The 13591-nt window shown below is 37.6% G+C and overlaps 1 protein-coding gene across 3 annotated transcripts in view; it reads right to left on the bottom strand.

Moving 5' to 3' along the window:
* Positions 1-806: 806 nt before the first annotated feature.
* Positions 807-13591, bottom strand: part of LOC134842702 (mucin-17-like) — a 36434-nt gene continuing 23649 nt past the window's right edge. For all 3 annotated transcript variants that reach the window (XM_063859160.1, XM_063859169.1, XM_063859174.1), the window contains 4 exons: positions 4940-4982; positions 3737-4835; positions 2705-3356; positions 807-1949 (listed from right to left, as the gene is read on the bottom strand). In XM_063859160.1, the coding sequence (XP_063715230.1) occupies positions 1645-1949; positions 2705-3356; positions 3737-4835; positions 4940-4982 (2099 nt within the window). In that variant the 3' untranslated portion in view covers positions 807-1644. The remainder of the gene's footprint in view (positions 1950-2704; positions 3357-3736; positions 4836-4939; positions 4983-13591) is intronic.

The following is a 13591-nucleotide window of genomic DNA, read 5'->3' as shown; positions in this document are numbered from 1 at the left end:
GTTAGAAAAGAGTGATCAACGCAAGGAAACTGAAAAAAAAACGGCTCGTTTTTTCAAAAATCGGTACTAGTTTACTTGTTTGGTCCCGTGACAAAACTAGTTTCGAAGATTGGTCACGCCTGTTTTCTGAAAAGAATAGCCAGCACGAGATTTGAACCTACGCCTTAGGGATGGTATCCGGATTCGTACCCGCTTGACTAATTAGGCCTATTTAGACAGCAATAGAGAGAAATAAAAATGCTTACTGTTAGAATTAGTTACATACTGTACCTCGGTTTTTATTAGGGGCCACAGCAATTTTGAGGGACCAAGCAAGTAGTACCCAAAAATTTTCATCTTTTCAATTTCGAAAAAAATAGATAGCCTTAAAGCTCTTTGAATGTGTATAAAAATAATGATGTACACTTTTTTGTTAAAACTAACCTAATTTGAGAAAACTAGATCAATAGGCAAAGTTTTTTTTCGCTGGGAAATCTGATAATTTCCGTTTTCGAAATTAGATGTTGATTACGTTTTTCGTGACCTTTACAATTGTGCTGTTCGATAGTGGAGTTTGCCTTCTTTTTGACAATAGAAATGCACTCAATTTAAAAAGATATCACATGTCAAAACCGCCACAAATCAAAACAGAGCTTGAACATGAGCGTGGACGTGAAGACTTTTTCCTGCAAGAACTACATAAGAGTACTCACTACGTTCATTGCTCTTAAAACACTCTTTCAGAAACTGTGATTTGCACAGTAAAAACTTCTCTAGAGAAAAATTCATTTTAAAGGCAGATTTTAACCATATTTGTGTCTGAAAACTGTGTAAATAAAATTTTAATTCATTCCTGCTACAGATAATTATTTCAATAATTGATTTGAATTGAAGCGATTGCACAATCAGTGTAAAAGATAGAAGTTTAACTTAATCGGCTATATACATCTAACTGATTGATTATACTGATTTTAAAGTAACTGAAAGTTAATTCTAATTTAAGAATATGGTGTACACCAAATCAAATGAATTTATGACCATTTGAATATTTAAGTTCAACTGCATTTAAGAGTAAAATTGTTTATTGAAACATATATATTATTAGCATAAGAAGGGAAAAAAAGGTTTACAAGCTTTCAATGGCAGATGGTGGTCACTGACGAGGATAGGTGGCGTATCAAGTAGTAAATCAGACAAAGATAACACCAACAGCAAAATCTTGCGGAAGATCAAACAGCAAAATCTGGCGGAAGATTACTTTAGCCCGTCCTTCAAAACTAACTATGTTTCCCTTCTATAAAAGCTTCTTGAGTAGTCTAGTCACCAAGTAAAACTATTAGGGTCTGTGTTCGATCTGCGGCGAGATTCAGAAGAGTTGTTTTTTAGAAGAGTCAACAATTTTAATTCTTCTCTGGAAGAAGTTCTCCCGCACACGGTTATGGTACCTCGTCAAATCTTCATATCTTTATGTGGTTGGAGCAACTAGGCCCAGGATAACAGGAGAGAAAGAGACTAGAGATACTGAATGGGAAATTGGACTGAGTCTGTTTCGATTAAGCTCACTAAGTGGCATTTGCACTACATCACATTTATAAATTAGAGTTGATTTTCAACTACAACTGCAACTGATTTCAGAGTCTTTCTCTTGTTACTAGCATGGCTCAACTATGCTTCAGTTTCATTCTGCAATCGACTGTTGTTCTTCTCCGTGTTTTGCTCTGCTGTGTTGTTATCGTCTGATTTGTGTAGAATTTGAACTGTATAATGGAAGTTGGCCTTGTTCTCAACTGCGCGTAGTGGTTCCACCGGCAGATTAGTCACCGCCATGCTCCTCAACACAGCCCCAGAAGCCACACTCCATCCCATGCTGTAACTCAGTTCCGCCTCCGCCCCACTGTCAAACTTCACCAGAGACAGAGCCCCGCCGGGGGAGATGAGTTGCACAAATAGCTTGTACGAACAGATACTCACTTAAACAGGAAATCACAATTAGTATCAGAGGCGGACTGCTCGGAAAACCCTAAAAAAGGTCAACAAAACCATCCCCTTGAAAAAATTCTAGGTCCTCCACTGATTAGACTCATACGTCACTACAACAAACCCCATAAATGAAGTAGACTGTAACTAAGTGCTCCATTATTTAATTTTCTCGATTTAAATATAGCCAACAGACAGTTGCAAAGAGTCATTAACGCAATGAAATGAAAAAAAACTTCATCTTTCAATATCAAAACGATAGATGGCCTTAAAGCTCTTAGAATTTCAAGAACAATTTATGATAGACAATTTTTTGATAAAACTTACCCAATTTGAGAAAATTTGATCAATAAGTAAACTTTTTATTTCGCTGGGAAATCTGAAAATTAAATTCCACTTTCGAAACTAGAAGACAATCATGAACTTTTTGTGACTTTAAGAGTTTTGCTGTCCGATAGTGGAGTTCACCTTTTTTCAACAAAAGAAATGAAGTGAACTTAAAGATAAATCAAAAAGTCAAACCGCGAAAAACCAACCGTTAGCGTGAAAAATTTCAGCAATTTCAAGAATCACCAAGACCTATAAAAGAGTATTCACTACGTTCATGACTCTTAATAATTAAAATTGAGTCGATAGTCCAAATAAGCATCAGATAGTCAAAGGCTGTTCCCAGAAAAACTTCTGAATTTCATTTTATATATATATATTTGTTTTACATAGCAGTAAAAGCAAATAAGGCGGTGCTAACCAGAGGTCTTGCCAGGCAATCTGTTTATCCTCCACACGATGGCTTTGTATGAGTGCTCGTATTTTGCAACTCCTGCGGTCACCTGGATCTTAACTCCATGCACTTTCGTCTTGGACACGTAGCCAGTCCTCCTCTTGGCCGCCTTAACCGATCCCTCCCCTAACAACGGGCGATCGTATCTCAGCAAACCAATCCACTGTTCAGGCACTGGAACCACTAGCACAATGTTCTCACATCGTCGCATTTCAGCGTCGAACTTAAAATCAATTTTCTGGATCGAAGGCAGAAACAGCTCGGCTTCCAACTTGAACACGCCTCCTTTTTGCTCACACGTGATCAAAGGTCGCATCGGGATGTCTTTGTAAAAATGCTGCCTGACCTTGAACTCAGCCAATTTGTATTTGCATGCGTCCAAAGGCTGGAACACTATTGTACTCTGGTCCAGGTAGAGTTTTTTGTCGACCGAGTGGTGGAACTGAACGTCATCAAATTTGATCCAGGCGTCTGTCTTCATCGGTAGTATGTCTGACCTGCGCACCACTTCGACTCCCTTCACTCGCTCGTCGTTAATTCCGATGGTCACTTCGGGACTCTTCACGAAGAACGAGAGGCAGAAAAGACTGGTGCTGATACTTTCTTCAGTCACATCTCCCTGAAATTTTTTTAAAAGATTTTACACCTCTATCTCCTAATTTCAACGACAATTCAATTAACGCTTAGATCCTTCTCCTGGAAATTCAATTTGACATCGATTACTTTAAACTTGGAGCGACATCAATTTTCTACGACTGAATAAAAAAAACCACAAATGACGTACATTTCAGAGAAATTAAGTACATTTCAGAGAAGTTAAAATATACGTAAATGGAACGAAATGTATGAAAAAAAGAGGATGAAAAAACCTATTCGGTCAATTCAGGTTAAATATGGGTGAGAAATTTTGTCAGGACTCAAGAGAAAATATATTGCATGGATTCAAACCGAAGTAATACGTGACAGCATCTACTCTATCCGCGAATGGTTTCTGCTTACCTTGGTGTCGATGAATCCAGTGCATATGTCCACCAGTTCCATGTGTATTTCGGGGTGTGACCAGTAGCAGCCCTGTTGCAGGTGCTTCACAGTGTGGTTCTGGAACTGATACTGGTCAAACAACTTCACAAACAGATCCAGTACTTTGAAGTCTGTTGTTCCCAACTTCGCTCTGACTCTGTGCTCTGCTATGTATCTGCTCTGCAGAGGCTGTTGAAAAATGGTGGTGGCTACAATCTTGTCAAATTGGTTCCGCCTTCTGTAATTCGTCTCTACCAGTTTAAGGGTATGCACTTTGCCTTTGTCGTCGTACTTCTGTCGACTTATTTTGTGAATGAACAATCGATTCGAGACCAAAATCTCCTCCCATGAAATCTCTGTTCCTCGTGTTTTATCGAAAATTTTGAGCAAGCTGTTTTCGCGGTCGAACTTGATTTCAACATTCATCCACCGTCTCGATTTTCCGAGCTGTTTCTCTGTCGGAAATCGAAGCATGAACGACCACTGTTCTGGGAAGTCTTCGCTACATGTGGGATCTGTTATAACTGGAGCAGGCAGAGAGATCGTAGCGGCAGCAACAGGTGACTGTGAGTTATTGACGAAGGGATTGTTAGACAGATGGACTGCTGTTACATTGGAGGCAGCTGATTGGCCTGAAGTTATTGATTGTTTGTTGACATTTGTTTGAGAAAATACCAATGGAGCAGCACTGTCCATTAAGGGGTCGCTCTGCAGTAGAGGATCGTTGGGTTCCGTGATCATCAGAAGCTTGTCCGAGATACCATTCAGATCACTCGTGGTTTTCTGCCCATCAGATGCTGTGGTGACGTCATGAGATGGTAAAATGAGAGGATTTGCGCTGTTTTCTAAACTAGCAAATAAATCGTCAGTAGCACTTTTGATTTCTGTTGGGTTCGCCGCGAAAGGGTTTTTGGTAGAGGACACCAGATTGGGACTAGAGTCGGTTGCGAAGGCGTCTGAAAAGGGGTTTTTCATTTCCGATTCTACACCCATCTTCACTTCTGTTGTCACCGGGGCACTTTCACTAGCAAAAGGGTCAAACTCATGTGTGGCCATGGGACTAGTCGCCGTGGTGTTGCTGAAAAAAATATTAAAAAATCACAACCAACAAACCAAAATTGCTGAGTGATATACAACAGTCACTAATAACAGACAAATATAGAATAGCTAAAATTGACTTACATTGTTAGACTTTGACTGTTGTTGAATTGTGCAACTGCTGCTGCTGAAACAGGAAACGAATTAAAGAAGAATAAAAACACAGGTACTTCTGTTAGTTTAAAAATTTGTATATTGGACTCTAATTCTAAGCCCCTTTTAAACGCAGCACTTTCAGTAAGTAGAAAATGATTACAAGTAAAACATTACAAGTACTATCCTAAATTTTTAAATTGAATTATCATTTGAGATGATAAGTTAAGTCACCTTTCATTCGACCGAATCCAAATTCTGCAGTCTTATTGGATGTTCAGGGGACATGCTTCAGGCCTATCTCGGCCATAACAAAGATACTTGGCCATAACAGCGCGGACGCTGGGCCATAACAAATTAATAATATATATTCCAGCGCCTTTCTATCTTGCTGACAACTTTTCATTTGTGCCCGGAAAAATCATTAGTAGGGATGAGCATGAAGCCAGAATCGGGTCAGAACAAAATGAATATAATCTTGATCCCACAGAAATGTTCGCTTTATCATTGCTCGCATATCGCATTTCTCCTGTGCATTTGACACTAACAAGACTAGCCACTGACTGGAAAATTAAAAATATTTAACCCCATTGAAGCCCTTTATTCTCATATTCTATCTCAACTCCCCGCCAGAAACTGAGACTATGTACGTAATCTAACAGCGGGACAATCGATTTCATTATCAGTCCTTACGCATTCCCTCCCCCCTCTATTTCAGCACCCCCAGGCCTCTGAAAGCGAAGGAGGTATGGCTGATTCCAGACATGCAGTTAAAAGATTGGCGATTTAAGGCAAGCAGTAATCGGTACTCTTTGCTTGATGGTGAGGCAACATATCCTAAATCTGCCCTAAAACGGTTCTCCGTAACGAGTTGAACAAGCTCTTAAATTGGATTTTTCCCGGATGGCTAAGTGTTCTCAATCTCTCCCGACTGGCGCCCTTCAGCACCACTCTACCCCACCCTTTCCCCCAGAGTGAGACACAGACAAGAGAGCGTATTTAAGACAAGAGGCAGTCTTAACAGACGCTGCAGTTTTTAAGGCTCGGGATCACCCGCAACACAAATCATAGACGCTACCCCCAAGAAAATCGAGCCCTCCGAATTATTTTAAACGCATAAAGTTGCAGTCTGTATAAAATTAATTAAATTTTATGCCAATATCAATGTTCCAGACAATTTCATGCTCAATTTTGTCATGTTACTGATCAGAAATGGAGGGGCCATCTGTTAAGTATGGACCCTACAAAATGAAAACCGTTTTTTATCCGTAAAAAAGTCCAACTCCACTTTCAACCCTTTTAAATGTTTGACCCCTTTTAACGCATCGCTTGGCATATCGCGATCATAACAAAGCTAACCTGTATTTTGAGACTATAACAGGATTCGTTGGCCGATAAACAAGGGCGGATAAAACTGTCTTGGAATCCACAGGAAGGCTACTTGTGGAATCCAGAGACAACTGGCTGAAGACTAGCGCTCAAAAAGCTTGCGCAAGCAGCAAAAGTTGCGGAACACAGAACAAAACTGCACAGCCCTGAACAGTTTGCGGAATCCACGGACAAAAAACATACACGTGTAAAGGATTGCGTTGTCGCATACAGTTACGAGGTTAAAATGTTCACGCAGTATCTATTTACGGTCAACAGGTTTTTGAGTGAGTTCGATTCAAAGAAAGAGTTCAATCTCAAATGTTGCCAAAACAGCAGCAAAGTCAAAAACATTGCCAACAGCCAGTTGAAAAAGAGTCAATGAACGCAACTGAACAGAAAAAAAACGAGGACTTATTTTTTTGATTAAATTTCAATTTTCGAATTTCGAAGAGAAAAAGATGCCTTTAAAGCTCTATGAACTTCTAAAAAAATTTATCATTGACATTTTTTTGATAAAATTATCCCAATTTGAGAAAACTGAATAAACTCGCTGGGAAATTCGATAATTAAATTCCACTTTTGAAATTAAAAATCAATCGCGTTTTTCGTGACCTTTACACTTTTGCAGTTCAAAAGGAGTTTGCCTTCCGTTAACTCAAAAAGAAATCAAAAGTCAAACCGCGAAAAAGCAAATTTTAGTCAGAACAAGTTTTTTAAAAAAAAATAACTTCGATCATCGATTCTTAAAAAGTTTGAGCCAGCCAAATAAAGCAAAACTAAAATGGAAAACAAATTGGAAAGCTAGGTATTAAAAATAAACTAGTTTATGGGTATTATATTTTTATTAACAAATTTCAGTTCCAATCAGCTTTCATCATGATTTTATTTTTGAAGGAAGATTGAGTAGCAAATTATGCGAGCTTCATATTCTAATCCGAACTTAGAGATGCCATTTTCGAGATTAAGTAGTGGTTAATGAGATATTAGTCTTTTTGGTTTTAGTATCATTGGTTGCAAGATTGATCTTGTTAATTGCTGCATTTTTCATTATTAAGGAAAAACGCAGCAATTAACAGGATCAAACTTGCAATCAGTCATACTAAAAACCAAACAGAAATTTTATTAGTGGAGTTGGTATCTCCTCAACCACTACTTCATCTCAAAAATGTCATCTCTAAATTCGGATTAAAAAATGAAGCTCGCATAATTTCTAATTCAATTTTAAATCAAAAATTCATATAATTTCGGATCTTTTTCATTACTGACTAGATTTTAGCTCAAATACTGAATTTAATATTTATCTAAAATGATGAATTAGACCATTATCTCAAATACTGAGTGGCAATTTATCCATATCATTGAAACAGCATCTCAGTATCTTAATAATGAAATAAAATCTATCTCAAATTCTTGAAACACCTACTCCCGAAATACTAAAATAGATTAATGTCTGCAATACCTACTTCAGCCACAATACTGAAAAACTAATGACAGAATTTTTTTTAAACTTAGAACCATGAAACGGCCGAAAAAATATTTGTTTATTCCAAAGGATCAAAAAGTTTTTTTTGGAAGTTCAGAGAATCTTTTAGAAGAAATGCTTTGTGAGTGAGATATGCCTTATAATGCCTTATAAGTGAGATTTGTCATTTGATTCCCCAAATTTTAGTTAAATTCTAGGTTCTAAAATCCGCACTTGCTTTTCATTCTGGCTTTAGCGCCTGATGTTTTGCACTCGAAATCAAACAAATGCGAAAACGGAAACAATTTGCTATTTTCGTTGATTTTGGATTCCACGACACAACAAATCAGCCGACCAACTTTTTGTTACAAGCATTTGTTTATGAATTCCACTAACAAATTTTAGGTCTTTTCGTTATACACCCGCCTTTAGATGAAAAGTCAAAAACAAAATGTTGCAGCAAAATTGGATGGATATTGCTAATAAATGCTGGCTATCAATATGGCGCAGGTCGAAACAAAGCAATTTTATCTAATTTAGCTTCAAACATGTCCTTTTACCAGTTTTTTTTCTACCGTTTTCTTCATATAAATTTCACAAACAGGAGTTCAAATGAGTTCTCATTCACCTTTAATTCCCAATTCTGCAGTTTTCCGAATTGATACAAGGCTCTGGATATCAGCCTTGTTTCGTAGTTAGATCGATCCTTAATAATACATTTAGGAGAGTATAACCGAAAAGACCTCAAATTTTGACCTTCTAAAGGGGTTCTACACGGATTCCAGAGACACAAACGCAACAAATGATGCATCTCATGAGAGAGCACAATTTGGCCTCGTAATGATTTCCAGCCACGATGTTCAAATCAACATTATTGTTGCATAAAATTGAGACAAAAATTTATAATGAATGACCAGCGAGAACACTTGAGAGAAAGACATGGTTAGCAGATTGTTAGAGGAGTAGAATTCATACTGAGCGAGAAATATTAGATTGAGGAGAATTGGCAAGCATTCATACCTTTTCTTGACACGAAAACATCGAAAATAATTCTTAAATACAATTTTTTCTGCAGCACCTTTTTGACAGGGTAAACAAGTGCATTTCATACTACACACCGAATGCCTGTGAGAAGCCGAAGTAGGCGGGACTCCTTTTATTGTAGTCTTTCTTTCCACAGAAGGTAAGAAACAACATTTCAAAATACAATACAGTATAAACTGATTTTTAAAAACTAAGCAAATTGGTAGACAAAAAATTAGATCAAGCGTATAGGTCAAAAAGAATGAACAAAATGTGCAAATAATTTAAACACGCATTAACGAAAACTGTTCATTTGACTCGTCAATTTGAAGTTCGTTCAAATAGAATGAACTTTGTGTATAAATTCAATGGTTATAATCTTGCGGGCACTCGATAATTGGCTAGGCGAGAACCATAATTTTGAGCGAACAGAAAAAACTGTATAACTATTGCTGAACATACTGTGCGACATAACATCAATTTTTGGAGCAGGAAATGAGAAAATATCCAACAAGTAGTGGGAACAGCGTTAAGGAACAGAAAACAATAAGGTCACGATGGGATATGGTATTGGATCTGATATAATCGTGCATATCAAAAGGGGGTAAGACAACCTTAGCTCAATTCCGGTAACGGGAGCGCAAAAATTAACTTAGCCAACAGACCGCTGGAAAAGAGTCAATGAACGCAAAAAACTGACTTGAAAAATATATGGTCTTAAAGCTCTCCACAAAAACAATTTAAGATTGACACTTTTTTGATAAAATTAACTCAATTTCAGAAATATGGATTCATAGATAACTTTTTGATTCCGCAGCGAAATCTAAAAATTAAATTCTATTTTCAAAACAAGAGGTCGTTCAGAAATTGCTAAGGTTAAGGTTGATTAAATTTTTATTTTTTTTTGCGACGCCGGCAGCTCAGTGGTTGCGCGCAGACTCCAGAATCGGACTGGTCTCCTTTTCTTGTCGTACTTTTTCAAGATTCAATGAGCGTAGTGAACACTCTTATATAGGTCGTGATGTTTTTTTTCCAGGAAAAGTCAAAATTTGTCGCGCTCAATATTATTTTTTCACAGTTTGAATTTCGATTATTTTTTTGTTCCGTTCTTTTATTTTTCCCCTGTCGATCAGCAAAAGTGTACAGGTCACGAAAAACATATTGACTTCTAATTTCGAAAGTGGACTCAATTTTCAGAATTTTACCAGCAGAATAAAAAAAATAACCAATTGATCCAGTTTTCTCAAGAAAAAGTCAAAGAATTTCAGAACAAACAAGGAGAGTCGGTTGCTAAACAATTAGCACAAGATGTTTTTACCTAAGTAATTTTGAAAAAAGCTTTCAAATATTAAAGAAAAAGAAAAAACTCTTTACGCCCATAAAGCTTCCACATCACTTTATGGCTGACAATTTTTTGATAAAATTATCCCAATTTGAAAAAAATGGATCAATCGATAATTTATTATTCGACTGCGGAATCTAAAAATTAAATTTAACTTCGAAACTAGAAGTCTTTCACATTTTTCCGTGACCGTTACACTTTCAACACGCCTATATAAAAGTCTTCACTAAGTTCGTTGACACATTAAATATAATTCTAAAATCGTAGATAAGATGTTTATTTTTTCAACAATTCACTTAATTTACTTCGAACTCTTTGATACTTTTTATTAAATGCACTATAACGGAGAAATCAGAAATGATTTTCAAAACAAAATGATTCAATCGAAGAAAACCCTATGTTGTGGCAACTACGTGGGCGAAAAACCCGCAGTTAAACAGTAGCCTAACGATAAACAATTTTTCAATGAAAAAATTTTCAATTTGCAAAAAGTAGAAGACTTGGCCGAACTCGAACTCCTGACCTTTGCCATTTCATTCTTGGACGCTACCACTGCAAATCATGAAGTTTCGAATCAGACGCTGAACTGAATTCGAATTACAATTTCTTGACATTCTTTACAAAACCTCATTTCAAGACCAAGATAATTTCCTCATTCTAAAATCGTTTCGTTGACATGTGTCCTTAGTCAATTTCTTTTACTTATTTACAGCAACAGGACTCCGATATAAAGACAATGTTTGTTTTAAAAAATGGTACAAAACTCGGATTATTTTTATGCACAACGACCATTTGCTGATTGTATAGGTGAAGACGGATCAGTTGGCTGACTTACTACTAGCAAAAGGATCTATGCAGTTCCTCTGGGAGTCTTTTGGGATGAATTCCTTGGTAGAGAATAAGTCGAACCCAGACTGCGCCGAGCCAGACACAGTCTTGTGCTGGTCTTCAGTTGACCACGAAGACGTTTGATTCTCTTCTTTCTTTGCCTCGTTTCCCCACGCATCAACCGATTCGAAATGAACGCCCTTTGATGTCATGCTGTTATTATCAGCCAACTGGGACTGCTGTTGTTGGTTATTGGTGAAACTGAAGTCAGCGAAGTTGTCGAAGGGGTTGAACACGTTTGTTTCTACTTCCACGTTTTCATCACAACTAGGAATACTTGGTGCAATAATAGCCTCAACCTCCATTGGCGATGCTGTATCGTTCAGAAGTAAGTTAAGCTCTCGGTGCCGTAATAATTGGAGCTAGCTCAACTGAAATTGAAGGCCAATCTTTATCAGTAATGCCAAGAAGAGGATACTCCTAACACAAAATTTCCAACTGATGATGATTCTTCCAACTGATTATTGTCTTTCCGTGTGCTCAAAAAGCTGAACAAGTAGACTTCAATTACGAGCTGAGTAGTTTCTATTATGCTTCGTTAGTCGTATCATAAAAACCCTTTTGAACATGTAATGTGATGCAATGTAATGTCACTCGAGTGATATGTGGTTGAGTTATTTTGAATTAGAATAGGACGGCATGGGAGATGGTATGGTATAGGATCGGACTTGATCAGCGGTAGTAAAATAGGATAAACGGGGTCTAAGCTCTATGCAGGAAACGAGAGCGCAAGGATATTAAAAAAAGTAGCATCAAAACCAACAGAACCAACACGGAAGTGAGCGCTGTGAGAAGGAAATTTGGATTGTATAGCCCAATTAATTTTCCAGACCAGGCCAAGGTACGCCAGTCTAGTACCAGCGAATAGAAATTTAAGAGAAGAATGAAACCAAATCAAAAGGGCCGGCTGAAAATTACCGCACAACACAGACCACTAGCTAACAGTAGATAAAATTAGACGCACTTATGCTGCTGAGACTGAATAATGAACGATATAGGTCGTGGTTGACGTCCGTAACGGTGGCATCCACTGCTTTGAAATTTGTTCCGACATCCCGAACGACTGTCTCAGAAAGAGGTCGAGGAGCGAGATGCTGATGATCCTTACTTACTTTTTTCAAATTTAAGAGAGCAGCCAATTTTCTTATCCACAGTGCTATCAATCCCGGAACCAAGGATAGCAACAGGATATGACGTGAAACAAAGATAGAAGGAAAAACAGCACTGGTATTCAATTGCTGTGGCCAGCAGTCACATACAGGGGAGAGCAGAGCACAAAAGCCTTGAAGAATGAAATAAAGTGGTCAGGTTGTTGGTAATTGCTGTTTTGTCAATTTGTAAGGGTGATGGTATTAAATACTCTCTTCTCCAGCAAAGAACACACTGCATTCGAAGAAATTAGCCAAGTGTGGAATTGGGACGAGGGGACCTCTTTCAATAACAGTGATACAACAATGGGAAGAAGCTATGACTAGAATGATGTATTCCTTCATCCTCTTACAATTGGCGCATATTTGGTTACGAATTTTTCTTCTGTTCCGATCAAATGGAGGGATCGAATTTAACTTACTGCTTTTGAAAATATCTGAAAGGCAAGTCACCAACACCCTAAGTATAGTTCTAAGACGAGAAGTATGCGGGAATAATTTGCCTATCAATTTTTAGTTGCTTTTAAAAATAACGATTCAAGTTACACCGCCGCGTTGTGCTGTAATTTCACGCACATTAGATATACACAATTGATCGAATCTGATTAGTTTGGCACCGATGGTAGAAAAAATCATGCACGGCCACCGCCACTAATTCCCTGTTCTGAGCTACACTCTATTGCAGTGGAATTGAAATGGTAAATGCAGAAAAAAGTCAGAAAGATGAACAGAAAACGAACACAGAGAAGCAAAAAGACTAAAATCTATGAGCGTGAAGACGATAAAGAGCCATGTATGTTAGATACTGTTATATAAGCACAGCAAAAAAATGATGATATTTTATCTTTTTTTTTGCGTTTTTCAATTGAATCAATGCATTCATTCATACACTAAATGGGGAAATACTAAATACAGCACAGCACATTGCAGTCTATACACACTGGAGTGAAAAAATGTGGCATGATGGCCACCTACAAAATTTCCAGCTCCTCGCTCTTCAGTTCTGTGTGACGGAGACGGATTAAAATACTGTGAAGGATTATTGAACACACCAGGAGTAGGGTGAACAACAAAACAGAAAGAGAGAGAGAGAGAGAGAAAAAAAAAGCAGAGGGCAATAAGGGCTCAACAACTAAACAATTCCAGATAGACATACCAACATTTAACATTATGAGCGTTATAAACAGCTATGCCCATTGAAACAACCGCCATAAATGAAATCTTTTTCGATGAGATGAAATCTCAGCTTTAAATTCTAAACGCTGTTGCCCAGAGCAATCAAATATGCCGTAAATGTGCACTTTAGCAAACACATGGTGATAAATTTCAAAATTTTAAAACAGAGGAGGAGCGAAGCTTCGCAACATTTGCGATACAACACAGTCATAGCATTGCAAGCTAGCGGAAGC

This window comes from Symsagittifera roscoffensis, chromosome 1 (assembly GCF_963678635.1).
Source record: "Symsagittifera roscoffensis chromosome 1, txSymRosc1.1, whole genome shotgun sequence".
Lineage (NCBI taxonomy): Eukaryota > Metazoa > Xenacoelomorpha > Acoela > Convolutidae > Symsagittifera > Symsagittifera roscoffensis.
This window is presented reverse-complemented; position numbering and strand designations above follow the sequence as displayed.